The sequence below is a fragment of the Engystomops pustulosus genome, chromosome 7, assembly GCF_040894005.1.
Source record: "Engystomops pustulosus chromosome 7, aEngPut4.maternal, whole genome shotgun sequence".
In the NCBI taxonomy this organism is placed as follows: Eukaryota; Metazoa; Chordata; class Amphibia; order Anura; family Leptodactylidae; genus Engystomops; species Engystomops pustulosus.
This window is the reverse complement of record NC_092417.1, coordinates 162,050,515-162,074,112: the sequence shown is the minus strand read 5'-3', so window position 1 is coordinate 162,074,112 and position 23,598 is coordinate 162,050,515. Positions and strand designations below refer to the sequence as shown.

The 23,598-nt window shown below is 44.1% G+C and overlaps 1 protein-coding gene across 4 annotated transcripts in view; it reads right to left on the bottom strand.

Moving 5' to 3' along the window:
- DNAJC24 (DnaJ heat shock protein family (Hsp40) member C24) overlaps nucleotides 1–23,598 on the bottom strand; it is a 72,617-nt gene that overhangs the window by 23,745 nt on the left and 25,274 nt on the right. For 3 of the 4 annotated variants that reach the window (XM_072118589.1, XM_072118587.1, XM_072118588.1), the window contains one exon: nucleotides 6,205–6,351. In XM_072118589.1, coding sequence (XP_071974690.1) covers nucleotides 6,205–6,351 — 147 coding nt within the window. Of the gene's footprint in view, nucleotides 1–6,204; nucleotides 6,352–7,927; nucleotides 8,050–23,598 lie in introns of those variants that run through there. The other variant, XM_072118585.1, reaches the window with a different exon arrangement.

The window sequence follows — 23,598 nt, the reverse complement described above, 5'->3', positions numbered from 1 at the left end:
GCCGATCACGAGAATGTGAATCCCCTCCTTACTAATGAATGCAGCAGGAGGTCGAGCACTCATACTGTCACTCCATTCATTGTCTAGAGGAGCATCGAAAGTTGCCGACCGTTTGGATATCTTAGGCGCTCTCATAGACTGTAAACAATAGTACTGGAAATAGTTGGGCACTGTGCTCTTAAATTTCCAACGCTCCCTTATTACTGAATTGAGTGACAGTACGGATACCCGACCTGACATCTATTGAGTCTGGAGCCCCTCAGGTTCATTTGCATAATTATTAAAACCTTTTTCATAAGAACAAGGGCATAAAAAGAAGAGTAGATCCTGACAGAGGGGGCACACAGCAGTATGTCAGTGTGCTTGGTTTACAAACCTTCACCCTGGTGGTAGACTCCCTTTAAAGGACATCTACATCCAGGATGAAGGATTGTAAACCCAGAACACTGACATACATGTGTGTGTCCCATATGCTCTTTATATAGCTTCTTAGAACCTTGTTTTTACGAAAAAGAAGTTTTACGAATTATGCAAATGAACCTGAGGGGCTCTGGCTCTATAGATGTCAATGGAGCCTGGAGGCCATCAGGCTCATTGGCATAACACAAAGGCATAAGAATCTTAAAGAAGAGCAATCCTGCCAGAGGGGGTACATACCAGTATGTCAGTGTGCTTGGTTTACAATCCTTCATCCTGGTGGTAGAAGTCCTTTAAGTTCCTCTAGTAAGTTGATATTATGACTCATGTGCCCGCATTCTCCACCAATATCTTAAAAACAGGCTTGGGGAGCACCGCGGAGAGTCACTATTTAGTCTCAGACGTGCCCCGGTGGAAACGTAAATTAGGAGTAAATAGGCGCATGGGTAGCGGTGGCAGCGCGCCAAGTCTCTATGGTAATGAGGTGCCTGGCTTGTTAGGAAGTGGATATGAATTTACATTATTCCAAGTGATGAACGCTCAGACAATTGTTGCGGAGACAATAACTCTATGAAACTAATTCAGAGCCATTGTCCGACCCCATCACTACGAATTTTTCTTCGCCCATTTTAGATCCGCTTGAATTTTTGGGTCAGTGCAGATCGGTTTTGGAATGCGCCTGCAGCTGTTGTGTGTATGGAAATTACTGTTTACAGACACAAGACCTGTAAAAATAGGGGGGAAAAAGTGCTTTTGTGTGAGCCCCCCCCTCCCCCCCCCACTCCGTTATCATTTTTATCCTTTATTTTCTTTCATATTAATATTCTTATGCAGAAGAATAATTACAAGGGAAAATATTGCAGATGTTGTTGTAGGACTGCAATTGCATATAGGATGTGGAATGTGACAGATATGCCACACACCCTGCTGAATTCTGGCTGGTATTTTTATCATTTAAGCTCCTAAGAAATTTTTGAAAAATTTCTGACGAATCGGAGACCTTTTGCAACATTGCTGCAATGGATTCTGCTCAATCTGTTGATAACGAGCCATGAACGCGCCTTAGCCCGAGTGCACAGGATCGTCCGCAGCCCGTGAAAATGGGCCTGTATGTCGGCCCGATCCCATGAACTGCTCGTACAGAAGGGGATTCCATGCATTATACCAAGGCCTACCCCTGGTATAGTACTGGTACTGAAGTCCAGCTGGAAGTCCAGCATCATATTTTGTCTCTAATCCAAGTACAAGATGTGCAGTCTGTGGGATCGGTCCGACATACAGGCTCTACATGATTGTTTAGCCTTAAAGGGATATTCCCACATTGTCTTAGGTCAGAAAGGCTTTAAGCAACAGCTGCGTGTAGCCTGGAAATTGCCCACTGTAGCATGCACGAGGCTCCGAGCTCTGAACCTCCCAGGCTTGTCATGCCGGCAGATCCGTTACAGTCTGCTGCAGGCAGAGTGTAACAAATAAGCAGTAAATTTACCATATACAGCAATATAGTACAGTGGGACCTTAGATTACTAGTAACTTGTTCTACAACACAAGCTTACATTTTACAAAAAAAAAAATAATACAAATTTACTTGGTTCTCAAGCAAAATTCCATAATGAAAGCATTGTGTGAGCCCTCCCCACCCTCCACTGTATTGAACCTCCCTTCTCTCACAAAATTGTATAACACAATATTGCAGATGTAGAAGAAATATAAAGTGCTAGATGTTGTACTACAAATCACTAGAAAGTTCTGGTGTATGGAATGCATTGTCTGCATTTCAATGATTTCCTATTGGAAAACCTGCTTTGATATACAAGCGATTTGGATTGCAAGCACAAATTCTGCTCGTAATCCAAGGTATTTGGTCATTTTGGAACCAATCACTTTGGTTTTCAATGATTTCTTATGGGAAACCCTGCTTTAAAGGACATCTACCACCAGGATGAAATACTGTATGCAAATGAGCCTGAGGGGCTCCAGGCTCCATATGTGTTAATGGAGACTGGAGGCCCTCAGGCTCATTTGCATACAGTCTTTCATCCTGGTGGTAGATGTCCTTTAAAATACAAGCATGTTCCCGGCAAAACAAATAATGCCCATAATGCAAGGTTCCACTGCATTTTATTGTAGGAGCAATCAGATCTCCTCGGGTTCAAGTACCCTAGGGGGCCTAAATACACAGAAAAAAAATTTAATATTTGAATAAAAACCCCACAAAACAAAGGGTTCTTATTGCCCCCTCTCCCTAGAGCTGAAATAAAAATCAACAAATCTAAACATGTTAGGCACTTCTGCATTTCATAATCCCATGACCATCAAAATATAAGAAGGATTATTCCAGTTGGTGAACCCCCTCCTTGACTGAACATTACGTCCACATCAAAATTAGAATAAAAGTGATGAAAAGGTTGTACAGACCCCAGAATGGGGGTCCTGCAAAAAATATCACCTTAAACAGGTCCTTACAGCCAAGTATGAAAAAGTTATTGGCTTCCGGCTGTGACGAAAACCAAGAATTTCTTTTTAATTAAATGATTTACATTTTTTAAAACATAATAAAAACCTAAATAAATTACGTTTCCTTGAGATTGTACCGACCCAAAGCTTAAAAGGTGATGTGTACAGAGCTCTGCAAGGAAAATGGCGCAAATGCAATTTTCGGCCAAGTTCACCACCTTTGAAGGGTTGACAAGGTGGTTTCACCTTACACATGCACCCTTGGCTTGGCTGAGTATGCATGTTATTTCAATAAAGAGAAAGGAATAGGCTGAAGAGATTCCACTGACATGCCATCTTTATCAACATCTGTGGGACATTTTATAAATGACATGGTCAGTCGGTGGTCCTCACCTAGCTCTGTAGGGGTCAGTCGCTAGATCATTGGGTCCACAGTTGCCATATACTGTACATAATAGTCTGGGAGGAGCCTAAGGCTCCTGAACCAATAAAATCGAGCAGAAGGAATTGGACAGTGAAGCTGGGAAAGAGACCTACCTTTAACACCAAGCGATAATCTGAGGCTATGCAAATCAGCCTACAAGTGCAACGAGGGCGGGCCTACAGAAGTCAAGTGCTCCGAATCCCCCAGGAATTACTATTCTATCCCTATCCCAGTGACTGTTATTATTCCCTATATACGAAAAGGTAAAGAAGACTTCCAGGTATCAAACTGTGTAGAGACACGCCCCTAAAGGGTAACGCCCAGTTGACATTTTATCAATACGTTTTTTTTTTTTGTAGAAGGGATTGTACAACGCAGGACAAAAAAAATTTCCCAAAATCTAAAGATCTTAAGAATTTTATTTAGAAAAAAAATCTGACTTCTGCGTCCTATTCCTGTCTGGTCGTGTAATATTTGGCGACTTGTCAGAGAACAATCTCTGTATGTCGGGGGCATAGACTGTGGCGCTGACTAGGGTAGTGGTCACACATGTTCCAGTCCTGACAACAATCAACATTTCGGAGGTGATGTGCGACAGGGACCGGGCGGCGTCTGGGATCTCATCTAATTGCCGGTGGGAAACTAAACACAGGAGCTGATTTGCATATGCATATTAGACATCCCGGGGTCCGCCTATTCTTCAGCGATTCTCCACACATGTCAAAGGGAAGATGAGCCCTCAGTGAATCTCCTTCCCTTCTCCAAGTCTCCTGCCAGAACGTCAGGCTGTGACATCCCCCGGAGCAGGAGTGAGGGCTGCCAAGGCAAAGCAAGTGAGATACAAGGGTTTATCTAGCAGCTATTCCCTCCAAGCCTCCCATATACATGCACACCTAGCAGGGCAGAGCATGCATGTTCCCTCACTAAGAAGAGGGGGCACAGGAATCTCATATCTGGAGAGAAACATGATTGAGCCGACTTTCCTCTAATATTTACCACTAGGGGAGTCAAAGTAGCCCAAAATACATAAACATGCATTTTCCCAAATTAAATATGCAAAGGAACTGCCGTAAATATCTTAGAGAGGTTGTCCAGGATTAATGCAGAGAGCTAAGAGCACAGCAGTGTGAGGTCACGCCCTCCCCTTGTTCTTCGTGGAGTTTTAAAGGGGTTCTACAGTCATAACAAGTTAGGAACTATCCACAGGAAAGGGCCTAACTTGCTGATCAGTGGGGGTTTGGGGAGGTGATGAGACCCCCACAGATCTCAAGAACTGGGGTCCGTGTCCTCCTGATGCACTTTAGATGACCGGAGCAGACAGTCGCGCATCTCTATGGTGCTGACGTGGATAGCCAAGTGCCATACTCTGCAATCTTTGCCCGCACCATTCGGACCCCCGTTCTTAAGATCCGTGGGGGTCCTGTCACCGATTCCCCCACCAATCAGCAATCCTGTGGATAGGGCCTAACTTGCTATGACTGAAGAAACCCTTTAATCCGGGAATACAGATGCATTTTTCACAGTCCTGCTGCTACTAACAACACACACAAAGATATGGTTATACATATCTCCAGGGACAGTACCTAACAAGGTCTGCAGTTCAGCATGGTTATGATTTTATGATACATTCCCTTTAAAGAGGTTTATTTTATTATATGGGCCAAAAGGGGTGTAAAAAATAATAAACAAACTACACTTACCTGGAGAGAGGCAAGTGTAGCTTGTTTTGTTTTGTAATCCAGGACAACCCCTTTAAAGGAATCTGTCAGCAATTTTGACCATACAAAGCTGCAGCCAATATTCGGTATCGGCCCTGGAGATCTATGTAATCATACCTTTGTGTGTGTTGTAAGTAGCAGCAGGGCTGTGAAATATGAATTACAGCAAATGCACTGGGGGCGTGTCGTCACACTGCTGTGCTCTTAGCTCTCTGCGTTAGGCTGATAAATTCTGTACTAGGTTTGCTGTTTGATACTACAGCAGTCACTCAGAGCAGAAGGCACCCATTCTGAAAATGGTGGGGAGGAGAGACCACTGTACTGCGGCCTGTGGTTTCTAATGGTGGGACCCTCCACCACATTCTTTAGAGACTATGGGGAAAACATTGTAATATTTCATGAATGCCCCAAGCAGGAATACTCTTAAAGGAAAACTGTCAGGATGATTTGGGACTCTTACCCACCAACAGATCCTTATGGATGGTAGTGTCCAAAACCAATCTGTATTTTTTTCCTCCAAGCCCACCACAAAAAAAAAAACACCAAACTTTTATACTAACCTTGGTCCGGAGCTTTGCCTCTGCAGTGATGCCGATGTAGTCCACACCAGGTTCACTGTTCATGTATTGTAGGTGCAATGTATGCACAATGAAGCAGAGATGGACTACTCAAATCAACGGGAGCAGCGCAGCGTAGTCTGATCTCAGGTAAGTATAAAGGTTTGGGTTTTTTTCTATATAGCGGTCCCAGAATGAGATGTAACGGGCCAATTTGGGACACGGGTTCACAAGGCCCTGTAGTTGGTTTAGAGTCCCAAATCAACCTGACATGTTCCCTTTAACCCCCCTGCCAAATCACAGCACGATAAAAGTGTAAATATACAGTATATCACATAATATACAAAATCATCACGTAACGGATCCAACAGTGACTGAGACTGAAAAACGGACATGGTCTTTACTTTCGCAGCTACAATCCCCGGCTATGGGACTCCAAGCATCATAGAGGTACACAAGAAGAACAGTAGCACGGACACTGTAATCCTGATGAAGAGGGGAGTCCTTGCATCATATATCACTGTGATGCCTGGAGTCCCACCCTCTGCACTGTGATTGGCCCATGAAATCCGTCCAGCTCCCAGCTTCGGACATAGACACACTATATACTTATTACTACATAATATATACTCACTAATAACGCCAGCTTCTGATACTTCTGCTTGAGCTCTGCCGGGCTGTCCGATGGATGTGCCCCCAGTATGTGGTACCAGTCCGTACCAGTCACGTGGTCTGTGGTCATGGTTGATGGTAGATCTCACATCCCCAACAACCTGAAAAACTGACAAAAGTAAGAAAGGGTAAGAGACCGTGGTGTTCAGACGAGGGGCTTTTCTCACCATTTTCTTACCATTCTGCACATTTTGTAGTGGTCATGCTCGGTATTACATCTCAAACACATTCACCTAAATGGAAATTAGTTGGAGTCAAGCCACAATGAGAATGGAAAATCACCGGACCGGTCTGTGGGGGAAGTGTTGGGGGGGGGGGGGTTACTGAGGCGCCGCAGCAGCTTTGGATAGCTTCTGGGGTCGTTAGACTCTAGCTGGTGGAATTTACCATAGAGCGGTGCATCCCCCACCAGCAGCATCCATCCACGTTGCACTTTGATTGCGTTTCCATTGCGTTTAAAACGCATTACAACAGCTGAGGAGAGGTGATTTCCCCAATTACATTACCATTTACATTTGTTAACTTGATGTTAACACATGTGTTAACAATACATGTGTTCACATCGCGTTTACAATGCGTTTTGTGAACGCAAATGTTAACAGTAATGTCATTAGGCAAATCACCTCTCCTCAGCTGTTGTAATGCGTTTTAAAATGCAATGAAACCGCAACCAAAGCGCAACGTGTGAACACGCCATTAGTGAGAACCCCCATTCTAGTGATCAGTCCCTGCAGTCCTACGCTCACAAAAAAAATTTGAAAAGATGAAACTATTGAAATATTATAACCATCACAATTGGACAAACCCATCAATTTGCCCACTATTCTTGGGCTTCTGGAAGGCACCCCCTGTACATGATGAGAGTGCTGGCGGGTGGGCGCCCCCTGTACATGATGAGAGTGCTGGCGGGTGGGCGCCCCCTGTACATGATGAGAGTGTTGGCGGGTGGGCACCCCCTGTACATGATGAGAGTGCTGGCGGGTGGGCACCCCCTGTACATGATGAGAGTGTTGGCGGGTGGGCACCCCCTGTACATGATGAGAGTGTTGGCGGGTGGGCACCCCCTGTACATGATGAGAGTGTTGGCGGGTGGGCACCCCCTGTACATGATGAGAGTGTTGGCGGGTGGGCACCCCCTGTACATGATGAGAGTGTTGGTGGGTGGGCACCCCTGTACATGATGAGAGTGTTGGTGGGCGGGCACCCCTGTACATGATGAGAGTGTTGGTGGGCACCCCTTGTACATGATGAGAGTGTTGGTGGGCGCCCCCTGTACATGATGAGAGTGTTGGCGGGTGGGCACCCCCTGTACATGATGAGAGTGTTGGTGGGCGGGCACCCCTGTACATGATGAGAGTGTTGGTGGGCGGGCACCCCTGTACATGATGAGAGTGTTGGTGGGCACCCCTTGTACATGATGAGAGTGTTGGTGGGCGCCCCCTGTACATGATGAGAGTGTTGGTGGGTTGCAAGCAGTAACCAATTACATCACAGATTACGTTTCCAAAAGAGCCCCTAAAAAACCAGAGGTGGGAGCTGATTGGTTGCCACGGTAAACTGCCCAGCACTTGCGCTGCACCACGTGTTGCCCCTCTAACAATTGTATTAGAAGTGACCACTCTCCACAGCACGTGACAGGGGCCCGGCCGCCTCCTCTATACACGGGGATGTCAGCCATCACTCACCTTATTACACAGCATGAACTGATTTCACTCTCTACAACAGAGCTCAAGGACCCACCGTGACGTCATGATCACGTGATCCAGGAGCGATGACTACTGTAAAGGACCTTTGATGACGTCTATGGTCATGTGATCGGCTGCTCGTGTGGGAGGACGAAGCAAAGTTGAAAAGTAGTGACGGAAGGGTTAATGTATGCAGCAGTGCTGAGCGTGTGTGCAGTGGTGTGACTGTGTATGTAATGTACGTGTAGCTGAGCTGTGTATGTAATGTAAGTGTAGATGTGCTGTGTATGTAATGTACGTGTAGCAGGGCTGTGTATGTAATGTACATGTAGCTGTGTATGTAATGTGCGTGTAACTGTGCTGTATATGTAATGTACATGTAGCTGTGCTGTGTATGTAATGTACATGTAGCTGAGCTGTGTATGTAATGTGCGTGTAGCTGTGCTGTGTATGTAATGTACGTGTAGCTGAGCTGTGTATGTAATGTGCGTGTAGCTGTGCTGTGTATGTAATGTACATGTAGCTGAGCTGTGTATGTAATGTGCGTGTAGCTGGGCTGTGTATGTAATGTAATGTGCATGTAGCTGAGCTGTGTATGTAATGTACATGTAGCTGAGCTGTGTATGTAATGTACATGTAGCTGAGCTGTGTATGTAATGTACATGTAGCTGGGCTGTGTATGTAATGTACATGTAGCTGAGCTGTGTATGTAATGTGCGTGTAGCTGGGCTGTGTATGTAATGTAATGTGCATGTAGCTGAGCTGTGTATGTAATGTACATGTAGCTGAGCTGTGTATGTAATGTACATGTAGCTGAGCTGTGTATGTAATGTACATGTAGCTGAGCTGTGTATGTAATGTACATGTAGCTGGGCTGTGTATGTAATGTACATGTAGCTGTGCTGTGTATATAATGTACATGTAGCTGAGCTGTGTATGTAATGTACATGTAGCTGTGCTGTGTATATAATGTACATGTAGCTGAGCTGTGTATGAAATGTACATGTAGCTGTGCTGTATATGTAATGTGCGTGTAGCTGAGCTGTGTATGTAATGTACATGTAGCTGTGCTGTGTATGTAATGTACATGTAGCTGTGTATGTAATGTACATGTAGCTGAGCTGTGTATGTAATGTACATGTAGCTGAGCTGTGTATGTAATGTGCATGTAGCTGTGCTGTGTATGTAATGTGCGTGTAGCAGGGCTGTGTATGTAATGTGCATGTAGCTGAGCTGTGTATGTAATGTGCATGTAGCTGAGCTGTGTATGTAATGTGCATGTAGCTGAGCTGTGTATGTAATTTAATGTACATGTAGCTGTGTATGTAATGTATGCTTAGCTAAGCTGCGTATGTAATGTACATGTAGCTGAGCTGTGTATGTAATGTACATGTAGCTGAGCTGTGTATGTAATGTACATGTTGCTGTGTATGTAATGTACATGTAGTTGAGCTGTGTATGTAATGTACATGTAGCAGGGCTGTGTATGTAATGTATATGTAGCTGTGTATGTAATGTACATGTAGCTGAGCTGTGTATGTAATGTACGTGTAGCTGAGCTGTGTATGTAATGTGCGTGTAGCTGAGCTGTGTATGCAATGTGCGTGTAGCAGAGCTGTGTATGCAATGTACATGTAGCAGGGCTGTGTATGTAATGTACATGTAGCTGTGCTGTGTATGTAATGTGCGTGTAGCTGTGCTGTGTATGTAATGTACATGTAGCTGTGCTGTGTATATAATGTACATGTAGCTGTGCTGTGTATGAAATGTACATGTAGCTGTGCTGTATATGTAATGTGCGTGTAGCTGAGCTGTGTATGTAATGTACATGTAGCTGTGCTGTGTATGTAATGTACATGTAGCTGTGTATGTAATGTACATGTAGCTGAGCTGTGTATGTAATGTACATGTAGCTGAGCTGTGTATGTAATGTACATGTAGCTGAGCTGTGTATGTAATGTGCATGTAGCTGAGCTGTGTATGTAATGTACATGTAGCTGAGCTGTGTATGTAATGTGCATGTAGCTGAGCTGTGTATGTAATGTGCATGTAGCTGAGCTGTGTATGTAATGTACATGTAGCTGTGTATGTAATGTTCGTGTAGCTGGGCTGTGTATGTAATGTTCATGTTGTTGAGCTGTGTATGTAATGTGCATGTAGCAGGGCTGTGTATGTAATGTACATGTAGCTGTGTATGTAATGTGCATGTAGCTGTGCTGTGTATGTAATGTACATATAGCTGGACTGTGTATGTAATGTACATGTAGCTGGGCTGTGTATGTAATGTACATGTAGCTGTGTATGTAATGTACATGTAGCTGAGCTGTGTATGTAATGTACATGTAGCTGGGCTGTGTATGTAATGTGCATGTAGCAGGGCTGTGTATGTAATGTGCATGTAGCAGAGCTGTGTATGTAATGTATATGTAGCTGTGTATGTAATGTGCATGTAACTGAGCTGTGTATGTAATGTGCATGTAGCAGGGCTGTGTATGTAATGTACGTGTAGCAGGGCTGTGTATGTAATGTGCGTGTAGCTGTGCTGTGTATGTAATGTACATGTAGCTGTGCTGTGTATGTAATGTGCATGTAGCAGAGCTGTGTATGTAATGTACATGTAGCAGGGCTGTGTATGTAATGTGCGTGTAGCAGGGCTGTGTATGTAATGTACATGTAGCTGAGCTGTGTATGTAATGTACATGTAGTTGAGCTGTGTATGTAATGTACATGTTGTTGAGCTGTGTATGTGATGCAATGTGCGTGTAGCAGGGCTGTGTATGTAATGTACATGTAGCTTAGCTGTGTATGTAATGTACATGTTGCTGTGTATGTAATGTACATGTAGTTGAGCTGTGTATGTAATGTGCATGTAGCTGGCTGTGTATGTAATGTACGTGTAGCTGAGCTGTGTATGTAATTTAATGTACATCTAGCTGTGTATGTAATGTACATGTAGCAGGGCTGTGTATGTAATGTACAAGTAGTTGAGCTGTGTATGTAATGTACAAGTAGCTGAGCTGTGTATGTAATGTACATGTAGCTGAGCTGTGTATGTAATGTACATGTTGCTGTGTATGTAATGTACATGTAGTTGAGCTGTGTATGTAATGTACATGTAGCAGGGCTGTGTATGTAATGTATATGTAGCTGTGTATGTAATGTACATGTAGCTGTGCTGTGTATGTAATGTACGTGTAGCTGAGCTGTGTATGTAATGTACATGTAGCAGGGCTGTGTATGTAATGTACAAGTAGTTGAGCTGTGTATGTAATGTACAAGTAGCTGAGCTGTGTATGTAATGTACATGTAGCTGAGCTGTGTATGTAATGTACATGTTGCTGTGTATGTAATGTACATGTAGTTGAGCTGTGTATGTAATGTACATGTAGCAGGGCTGTGTATGTAATGTATATGTAGCTGTGTATGTAATGTACATGTAGCTGTGCTGTGTATGTAATGTACGTGTAGCTGAGCTGTGTATGTAATGTGCGTGTAGCTGAGCTGTGTATGCAATGTGCGTGTAGCAGGGCTGTGTATGTAATGTACATGTAGCAGGGCTGTGTATGTAATGTACATGTAGTTGAGCTGTGTATGTAATGTACATGTTGCTGTGTATGTAATGTGCGTGTAGCTGAGCTGTGTATGTAATGTACATGTAGTTGAGCTGTGTATGTAATGTACATGTTGCTGTGTATGTAATGTGCATGTAGCTGAGCTGTGTATGTAATGTACGTGTAGCTGAGCTGTGTATGTAATGTATATGTAGCTGTGTATGTAATGTACGTGTAGTAGGGCTGTTTATGTAATGTACATGTAGCTGAGCTGTGTATGTAATGTACATGTAGCTGTGCTGTGTATGTAATGTGCATGTAGCTGAGCTGTGTATGTAATGTGCGTGTAGCTGAGCTGTGTATGCAATGTGCGTGTAGCTGAGCTGTGTATGCAATGTGCGTGTAGCAGAGCTGTGTATGTAATGTACATGTAGTTGAGCTGTGTATGTAATGTGCATGTAGCAGGGCTGTGTATGTAATGTACATGTAGCAGTGTATGTAATGTACGTGTAGCTGAGCTGTGTATGTAAAATACATGTAGCTGTGCTGTGTATGTAATGTGCGTGTAGCTGAGCTGCGTATGTAATGTGCGTGTAGCTGGCTGTGTATGTAATGTACGTGTAGCTGTGCTGTGTATGTAATGTACATGTAGCTGAGCTGTGTATGTAATGTACATGTAGTTGTGCTGTGTATGTAATGCACGTGTAGCTGGGCTGTGTATGTAATGTACATGTAGCTGTGTATGTAATGTACATGTAGTTGATCTGTGTATGTAATGTACATGTAGCTGAGCTGTGTATGTAATGTGCATGTAGCAGGGCTGTGTATGTAATGTACATGTAGTAGGGCTGTGTATGTAATGTGCGTGTAGCAGGGCTGTGTATGTAATGTACATGTATCTGTGCTGTGTATGTAATGTGCATGTAGCTGAGCTGTGTATGTAATGTACATGTAGCAGGGCTGTGTATGTAATGTACATGTAGCTTAGCTGTGTATGTAATGTGCATGTAGCTGAGCTGTGTATGTAATGTACATGTAGCTGGGCTGTGTATGTAATGTGCATGTAGCTGAGCTGTGTATGTAATGTTCGTGTAGTTGAGCTGTGTATGTAATGTGCATGTAGCTGAGCTGTGTATGTAATGTACATGTAGCTGAGCTGTGTATGTAATGTGCATGTAGCTGAGCTGTGTATGTAATGTTCGTGTAGTTGAGCTGTGTATGTAATGTGCATGTAGCTGAGCTGTGTATGTAATGTACGTGTAGCTGAGCTGTGTATGTAATGTTCATATAGCAGGGCTGTGTATGTAATGTATATGTAGCTGTGTATGTAATGTACGTGTAGCTGAGCTGTGTATGTAATGTTCGTGTAGTTGAGCTGTGTATGTAATGTACATGTAGCTGAGCTGTGTATGTAATGTTCGTGTAGCTGAGCTGTGTATGTAATGTGCATGTAGCTGAGCTGTGTATGTAATGTACATGTAGCTGAGCTGTGTATGTAATGTACGTGTAGCTGAGCTGTGTATGTAATGTTCATATAGCAGGGCTGTGTATGTAATGTATATGTAGCTGTGTATGTAATGTACGTGTAGTTGAGCTGTGTATGTAATGTACATGTAGCTGAGCTGTGTATGTAATGTTCGTGTAGCTGAGCTGTGTATGTAATGTGCATGTAGCTGAGCTGTGTATGTAATGTTCGTGTAGCTGAGCTGTGTATATAATGTGCATGTAGCTGAGCTGTGTATGTAATGTACATGTAACTGAGCTGTGTATGTAATGTGCATGTAGCTGAGCTGTGTATGTAATGTGCGTGTTACCGAGCTGTGTATGTAATGTGCGTGTAGCTGAGCTGTGTATGTAATTTAATGTACATGTAGCTGTATTTGTAATGTACGTGTAGCAGAGCTGTGTTTGTAATGTACGTGCAGTGCCACAGAATTGTGTGTGATCAGAAAAATACAACATAGAATCCATACAAAACTATACAGGAATATTTGTACAGTCAATTTTATGGGCGGAACATTTATTGCTTTTACTTTTTGCCAAATGTTGCAAAGTTTGCTGTATTTTGTAATCTTGCATGTGATTTATTTTTTTGTTAAAGTCGTATTTGATCATTCATCGGAAGGACATCGGCTCATCTGCTTAACCACACCCACTTCTCCGCCCCCTTTTAAAGGAAACCTCTCAGCAGAAATTGACCTAATAATCCACTACCAGAATGTTGTGAAGCAGATTACCACTTTCCAGATCATGTTCTTTTTTATGACCCGGTAAGGCGGCATTATCAAAAAAATCTACTTTGAAGTGAGATGTAAATTGGTTGTATAAAGTCTGGGAGGCGGAGATTTTATCACTGAAGTCAAGCTCTCTCTTCCTCAAAAAGCCCCTTCACTGTAGCTGATGGTTCTGCATCCAGAGACATCATTGATCAGATCTCCTGAAGTCCGATACATGATGTCAATCACAGAGGAGGAGGTGTTCGGAGCTCCCCACCTTGACTTCAGTGTTATACTCTCCTCCTCCTTGACTTTATACAACCAATTTACATCTCACTTCAAAGTTGATTTTTTTTTTTTTGGATGATGCCACCAGACTGGACCATAAAGGAAACAAAAACTAGACCAAAACTAGATCAAAATTACACCAATTGCTGATGACAGGTTCCCTTTTAAAAAAGGCAGTAAGTTCTATGAAAATTTTCTCCACCGTACAGCAGATGTGTTTAGACCTAAACGATCAGAACAATCCACAAGAGCATCTTCCAGGCTTGTGTTTTTGAAGAAACACAAAATATCAAGTATCGTATTTGTAAAAATGAAAAAAAAAATACTGATGTTCGAATGTAAAATTGGAGTCGTAATAAAGTAAAGTAATAAATTATAAAAATGTTGAAACATCCTTTAAATGTCTGTTCTATAACTGATCTAAGGACTTAGGCCAGGGGGGAGCAACATGTATTGGTCATATTGTCAGACTGCTCAACTCTTAAGGCCGGCGCCACACGTGGCGCTTTTGTCTGCGCTTGCAAACGCAGACAAAGTCGCGCCCTCCGGGGCGGGCCTCGGCCCGATCGCATCGGCGTTTCTATGGAATCGCCTGTGATTGGGAACGAGTCGCCGGTGTTTTGCGTTAATTTAACGCGAAACACCGGCGGCTCGTTCCCGATCGCAGGCGTTTCCATAGAAACGCCGATGCGATCGGGCCGAGGTCCGCCACGGTGGGCGCGACTTTGTCTGCGTTTGCAAGCGCAGACAAAAGTGCCACGTGTGGCGCCGGCCTTATCCTCTGCCCACCTCTGACATGAAAACTTTTTTCTAATTGTATCCCTCCTCCCCTAAAACACATGTGTGTCACCTGTACAAAGCAAAACTATGGGGAGGGTGGGTGGGCCAATTTTTTTCTGGACAGAATATGGCCCTCCCTTCCTGACAGCTACCTATATAGCTAACTCCACCCCCTTCTTTAAATCCCCCTATCGCCTCACTTGTTATCCTCCACCCCCAATCACTACCACCCAAGTATTTATTAAGCCCTTCCCTGCCCAGCCTGTCATGCCCTTCTCCGCCTATCTCCGCAGGCTCTGCTCTCACAGGACAGCGGACAAGTACTTACCTCTCCTGCGGGTGCTCTGCTCTGTGTCCTGACCTCAATGCATACGACCAGTGTCAGGACACGGAGATATTTATATACGCAATGTAATGAGGTATATCTCCCCATCTCAGCTGTGGTGATACGTTTGAAATCGCATGTGTTACAGCCATGTGTGAACGCACCCTTCGAAGTCACCTCCTTAGCTCGGCAAGCTCCATAGAGATGAATAGAGCAGAACGGACATGTGCGGCCATCTGCTCCATTAACCCCTTAACGACTTGGCCTTTTTTAGTTTTTTCACTTCCATTTTTCACTCCCCACCTTCAAAAATCTATAACTATTTATTTTTCCACATAAAGAGCTATGTTATGGCTTATTTTCTGCGTAACAAATTGCACTTCGTAGTGACGGTATTTAATATTCCATGGCGCGTACAGGGAAACGGGAAAAAAATTCCAAATGCAGTGAAAATGGTGAAAAAACACATTTGCAACGTTTTCTTGTGGGCTTGGATTTTACAGCGTTCACTGTGTGCCCCAAATGACATGTCTACTTTATTCTTTGGGTTGCTACGATTATGTGGATACCAAATTTGCACAGGTTTTCTGGCGGCAATAACTTTTTCATACTTGTACGGAGCTGTGGGTGGTGTCATTTTTCAAAATGGCAAAAAATGTCATTTTTGACTTTGGACACTATTTTCCGTTACAGGGTTAAACGCAGTGAAAAACCGTAATTATATTTTGATAGATCGGACATTTTCGGACGCGGCGATACCTAATGTGTTTATGATTTTTACTGTTTATTAATATTAATATCAGTACTAGGAAAAGGGGGGTGATTTGAATTTTTAGTTTTTTTTATTATAATTTTTTTTTTGTAAAACTTTTTTTTACTTTTACTATTTTTCAGACTCCCTAGGGTACTCTAACCATAGGTTGTCTGATCGATCCTACCATATACTGCCATACTGCAATATGGCAGTATATGGGGATTTTACTCCTCATTCATTACAATGTGCTGATAGCACATTGTAATGAATGGGTTAAAATGAGACAGCTTCGGGCCTTCTTGAGACCCGAAGCTGTCATGGCAACGGATCACCGCTCCCCGCGACGTCATCGGGGAGCGACGATCCACGGCAAGATGGCGGCGCCCATGCGGCCTCCGGCAGCATTGCCGATCGTGGGTGTTACCGGTAAGCCTTTGCTGCAATATGCAGCAAAGACTTACCGGCTATGGAGAGGGCTCGGCCCGCGAGCCCTCTCCATGCACCGGGACCCGGCGCGCGCCGTACTAGTATGGCGCGCATCGGGAAGGGGTTAATCTCAGGAAGCAAGGAGGGATCAGATGGAGGTACCTGGGACCTCCTTCTTGTGATCTGTCAGTGTCTCAGCTCTGATAGGGCCTAACTTTTTTTTGTGGGAAAACCCCTTTAGCGTGATGTCACACGTATGCGTTTTCAATCCGTTTAAAATACGTTTTTGGCCTGTTTTGCTTAAAAACGCATTGAAAACGCATGTGTGCCATCACACATGGCGCTTTGAACGCGTTTTTGGCCCGTTTTTAAGCAGTCCATCAAAATCCGCATGCGTTGAAAAACGCAAGCTTTTTTGACCAGTTTCAAATAAGATAATTGGTCAAACCTGTCAAAAATGCATGTGGTTTTCAAAAACACATGCGTTTTTTGACGGACTGCTTAAAAACGGGCCAAAAACGCCACGTGTGCCATCACCCTCAGGACGCATTCACACGTTCCACTAGCACAGGGGGCGGGGCTCCCTGGAAACGCATATGCGATCACCCTGAGCTCCGCCCCCTGTGCGCCAGCGTCACGTTACGAATGCGACACTAGCAGAACGTGTCCATTGCTTTTTGACACGCATTACAACAGCTGAGGAGAGGTGATTTGCCTAATTACATTACTGTTAACATTTATGTTTACAAAATGCTTTGTAAACATGTGTCTTGTTAACACATTTGTCAGTGTGAACTCAACACGTGCGTTAACATAGCGTTTTGTAAAGTAATAAGGCAAATCACCTCTCCTCAGCATGTGATGCGTTTCAAAACGCGATGAAAACGCAACATAAATCACTCGCGTGATGTCAGACGTGTCGTTAAATTAACGCAAAACACCGGCGGCTCGTTCCCGATCGCAGGCGTTTCCATAGTTTCCACGGCCCGCCCCAGTGGGTGTGGCTTGGTCTGCGTTTGCAAACGCAGACCGAACGGCGCGTCTGACACATGCCACACATGGCGTCTTGAACCCATTTTTGGTCCATTTTTAAGCAGTCCTTTATAAAACACATGCGTTTTTGACAGGTTTTACCAATTGTCTTAATTAAAACCGGTCAAAAACGGATGTATTTTTAAAAACCGCATGCTGCCTAAAACCGGACCAAAAACGGGTTCAAAACGCCACGTGTGGCATCTCCCCATCTCACGTAAATGGAAGGGGTATGACACAACTGAAGACATGTTCGTCCCCCGAAACTGACCGGCCAGACCGGGAGAAGAAGCCAAGAGGCCCAAGCAATGACGTAACTAGAAGCTGATGGGCCCCAGTGCAAAGACTGTACCAGGCCCCCGAATATAATGTATGGTTTATAGTACTAGTCTTCTCATATGGGAAAGTGACACCATAAGGGCCCCCTAAACCTCTTGGGCCCTGGTGCGACCGCAACCTCTACACCCCCTCAAGTTATGCCCCTGAGCCCAAGGTCACTCTGGAGGAGCTGCAGAGGTCATCGGTTCAGGGGGGAGAATCTCTCCATGTGGCAACTAATAGTTGTGTTCTCCACAAATCTGCCCTAGAAGGGTGAAGACACACATGGCGTTTTTGGGCCGTTTTTGGGTCGTTTTTACTAAGTGCGTTTTAAGATCGTTAAAAACGCATGCGTTTTTTAAAAACGCATGCGTTTTTTAAAAACGCATCCGTTTTTGTCCGTTTTTCCGAAATTGTGCAATGAACAACGGACAAAAACGCATGCGTTTTTATAAAACGGATGCGTTTTTTAACGCATGCGTTTTTAACAATCTTAAAACGCACTTAGTAAAAACGGCCCAAAAACGTCCCAAAAACGCCATGTGTGTCTTCACCCGAACAGTGAAAATTAGAAGCCATTACTGAGGTCCCGTCCTATGTAGGGAGCGCTGGAGGCTCCCACACGATTGCCAGGAGAGGATCGGCATCCGCAATACGTTCCGTACAATATGGATGTTGTTCCGGCCCTATGATGCAGGGTCGGCTCCAAGTTTCAGTAGGGCGACAGAGCCTCAGTAGGCCCCTTTCTAGTGAACTTATGTTCCCTAAAATATTCCCTAGTTTATCATCCCAATCAGCCCCCTCATTGTTATTTTATATAAGCCCCCCTCGCCCCATATGGATTCATTAGATACATCCTCCCTCATCCCCATGGATTCCTTATGTATACCTCTATGTGGGCCCCCCCAGCAGCCCTGGGCCCCCGGCACTTGCCCAGGTTTGCCCAGTGTTGGCGCCGACCCTGCTATGATGGATCTTAGTTCTGAACAATTGAGCAGTAATGAAATATCTGGTCACGGATTTGGCTGACAACAAACACATCCACACACAAACATCTGCCGCAGCGACGTGTGATCCCATCCTCCGAGCACCTGACTGGCTGCAACGTGTCGCTCCCTACTACCAGTCAAATCACCGATTTCTCCGTGATTAATTCTGAGTGAGTAACATGTTTAATAATTGCTTTAGTCTTCTGTGTTGAATCACAAGCGAGACATATGCTTGGCATTTAGTAAAAATAACTTCCAGGTATATTATAATTGACGAAAGTGAAAAATGGGTGTAAATTACCTCGAAAATGTCAGGGAACAAACCAAAAGAAATCAAACATTTTAGCGGCGGAGTCAATCACAGCCTGAAAGAACGCAGGATCCATGATGCAAAACTATGAAATATGTTTGATTAGAATTTTTAGCATTTTGGAGATTCCGAATCCCAAAGTTTTATTACTGTTGCAAAATTTGTTCAAGTTTTTAACCCCTTCATGTCCCTTACTTTTTTCCGTTTTAGGTACTCACTTCCCGCATTCCTAATCATGTGATGTCACACAGGTGCATGGCTCGTAATATATCCCTGGTCATGTAATGTCACACAGGTGCACGGCTCGTTACATCCCTGGTCATGTGATGTCACACAGGTGCACGGCTCATTATATCCCTGGTCATGTGATGTCACACAGGTGCATGGCTCGTTATATCCCTGGTCATGTGATGTCACACAGGTGCACGGCTCGTTATATCCCTGGTCATGTAATGTCACACAGGTGCACAGCTCGTTATATTCCTGGTCATGTGATCTTACACAGGTGCATGGCTCGTTATATACCTGGTCATGTGATGTCACACAGGTGCATGTATCGTAATATCCCTGGTCATGTGATGACACACAGGTGCATGGCTCGTTATATACCTGGTCATGTGATGTCACACAGCTGCACGGCTCGTAATGTACCTAGTCACGTGATGTCAAACAGGTGCACGGCTCGTTATATCCCTGGTCATGTGATGTCACACAGGTGCACGGCTCGTTATATCCCTGGTCATGTGATATCACACAGGTACACGGCTCGTTATATCCCTGGTCATGTGATGTCACACAGATGCACGGCTCATTATATCCCTGGTCATGTAATGTAACACAGGTGCACTGCTCGTTATATCCCTGTCATGTGATGTCACACAGGTGCACCGTTCATTATATCCCTTGTCATGTGATGTCACACAGCTGCACGGCTCGTAATGTACCTAGTCACGTGATGTCAAACAGGTGCACAGCTCATTATATCCCTGGTCATGTGATGTCACACAGGTGCACGGCTCGTAATATACCTGGTCATGTGATGTCACACAGGTGCACGGCTCGTTATATCCCTGGTCATGTGATGTCACACAGGTGCACGGCTCGTTATATCCCTGGTCATGTGATGTCACACAGGTGCACGGCTCGTTATATCCCTGGTCATGTGATGTCACACAGCTGGTTCAGGTATCATATCATTTTCTCTTTCACATTACATAAAGCTAGTGATTTTGTGAGATACAGGCATTTTTTTTTTTAAAGGTGTAAATTAGATCTTTTATCCACATTCCCAACTATGAATTTACCTCCCCATATCTCCGGATTAGTAGAACCACAAACCTGATGTGATTTAAAAGACACAATTCGCCTCTATATTCTGATACCAGAACTATGGTTGTAGCTGCTACAGAACCTAGAAGATATAAAAGATATAGGCAACTAATTTGCTGCTCCTAAACCTGACTCATCTCTGGCAAAAGATGACAGTTTTCTGCTCATTTAAACATGTGATTTTTTTTAATAGGTAAACAGATGAGATTTCACATATAAGAGGCAATCTTATCAAGGACATATTATACCCTACCATAAGCGGCTGGTAGTGACAGTAAGTGTCCTGTTCCCTTTAAGTGTGGGGTCATATGACCAGGCTGAAGTTCTGCGTTGTGATCCGCATTTAAAAGAAACTCAAAAATGCTATAAATCACTGCTCAATGCTTTCATATCCTTTTCATTTATTTCTCAGTTCATCATTTTTATTACATATTTTTATACATAGAAACACTTCTGCAAAGGAGAGTTCCCAAATTTATGGGGAATCTGAAGAAGTGGATGGCGACTTCCCCGTAAAATTAATGTAAATATTCCCATTACATCATTAATGAGAAATGAGTTATCTACCAGAGCTAATGCAGAGCAAACCTATGCATTTTTTATTAAAGTGCTGCATTAAAGGGAAAAATACATAAAATCTTCCCCATATGAACTAAAGAGGCAGAGAGAAATCCATTTTAATGTTTTTCCGTCCCCTTAAGGATTCTAATGCTATTCCATCGGTTCTCCCAGTCTCGGCAGTAAGAGATCACATGATATATTGCTGAGCTACAATGCGGGTTATATAACAGGACCGTCTGCAGCAGACACATGCTATATGTTTTAAACCACAGAGGCAGCTATGGATCCCTAAGGGATTCACTACCCTAATACTCTCCTCCAATACTCAGAAATAGCGGGATAACATTCTACAGCAGTTCTGAAAACCAACAATGTGGTTAAAGAACTTGGAGTGAGATAGAAAACTTACTATTAGCTGCAGCATCATCTATTTCTTTCTCCTCATTCTCACTACGCTCCTACTCCCCTTTGATAGACGTGCATAGGGTGTACTACAGAAGGGGTGTAGGTGTGGCGGTAACCAGTGGCGTAACTAGAGTCCACTGGGCCCTGGGACAAAATTCCTAATGGGGCCCCCCCCTCCCCCTACCCAACTATACCTAAAAAAAAAACCTCAAAACCCTTTCTGCTAACCGATATTTCAGTGATTATTACATATTCTGCCCCCCACAATTAATTATTTAATATTCTCTTCCCCCACAATGAATTATTACATATTCTGCCCCCCCCACAATTATTACATATTCTGTCCCCCACAATTATTACATATTCTGCCCCCCCCACAATTATTACATATTCTGCCCCCCACAATGAATTATTAAATATTCTCTCCCCCCACAATGAATTATTACATATTCTCTCCCCCCACAATGAATTATTACATATTCTCTCCCCCCACAAGGAATTATTACATATTCTGCCCCCCACAATGAATTATTAAATATACTCTCCCCCCATAATGAATTATTACATATTCTACCCCCCCCCCCCAATGAATTATTACATATTCTGTCCCCCCACAATTATTACATATTCTGCCCTCCCCCACAATTATTACATATTCTCCCCCCACAATGAATTATTACATGTTCTGCCACCCCACAATTAATTATTATATCCCCCCCCCAAACACACACACAATTAATTAATTATACAGCCCCATTTTAAAAAAAACCCTATACTCACCTCTGGCAGCGGGTCCCGCGTCTTCTATCTTCTTGCCGCGGGCGGGCAGGAAGGGGTGCGTGGCAGCGGGATGACGTCATCACGCAGCCGCGCATCCCAGTTCATGGAGCGATGTGCGCCGGGGTTGTCTTCCGGCCACATCGCTCCAGTTATAGTGCTCGAGCGGCCGCTTATGGCCGCATCGAGCACTATACAGGGACGGGCAGGAGCTTCCTGTCCGGACGGACGGAGGCCCCTGCCCGACTGCCAGTGGCGTACCGACCGCGGTCGCCATTGAGACGGTCGCCCGGGCCCCCCCGGCCGATGGGCCCGGTCTCAATGGCGACCGCTGCGACCGCGGTCGGTACGCCACTGGCGGTAACAGTGATTGGGGTGAAATGGTGGTGTGCTGCTATAGGTCTCTTCTGCCAAACCAATAGCAGCACACCACTGTTTCACCCCAAACACCCTTAGCACCGCCCAGGCACCCCTTCTGTAGTACAACTGATTCATGTCTGTCTAGATTGTGTCTATTTGTTATTATCACTATTCTATTTAGCACCGCGGCTCAGTGGTTAGCACTACAGCCATGCAGCGCTGTGGCACTGGGTTCAAGTCCCAACCAGGTCAACATCTGCAAAGAGTTTGTATGTTCTCTCTGTGTTTGCATGGGTTTCCTCCAGGTCCTCCGGTTTCCCCCCGCACTCCAAAACATACTGTTAGGTTATTTAGATTGTGAGCCCCATGGGGACAGGGACCAATTTGACATGCTTTGTGCAGCGCTGCGTAATCTGTAGGCGCTATATAAATAAAGAATTAATATTATTATGGAAGTGTCAGAAATTGCCAAACACAGCGCTTAGTTATTTCCAGTACTCTCACAGTGAATGGGAGCATCGGAGATCCCTTAGATGGCATAGTATTGCATTTCCCAGCAGTAAGTATGCTCAGCCTGACGAACCATCAGTTAGTAAGAACAGGACCTACCTTTTTGGGATGGGTGAGGGTCCCAGCAGTCGGACTCTTATCCCCTAATCAGAGTTATGTTCTGTAACTTATATATTGTTATACGGACCATAGTAGTTCATACACACTGGTCACTATAACTGGTCCACAAAACAGGACGTAGAATATCCTACATCCCAAATCCCATAATCCTATGAGACCAGTATCCAATAATCATAAAAACATATAAAACTCACAAAAGTAAGAAATTGAAACATCTTAACATCATAACAATGAACCCAAATCCAGTTTGGCCATTTTCGAGTTCCAGTTCCATTGCCAACACAAATGGATGGTTGTCCACTAGCGAGTATGGGCTAAGAAAAACTCTCCGTGTACTAGAGAGGACCGAATCTCGTATCAGTGGACTTGACCCAGCATCTCTATCCAGGTCCGTGATATGAGGTTTGGTTCAGGAAACCCCTCCAGTGCACAGAGAGTTTATCTCAGACCAAACTCGCTCATGGACAACCGACCTTAGACTGTCATTTGTGTTGGCAATGGACTGGTACTCGAAAATGGCCAAAATCGAGTTGGGTTGATTGTTATGATGAAAAGATGTTTCAATGTTTTACTTTTGTGAGTTTTTCGATTATTGGATACTGGTCTTCGTTTTTCTTGTA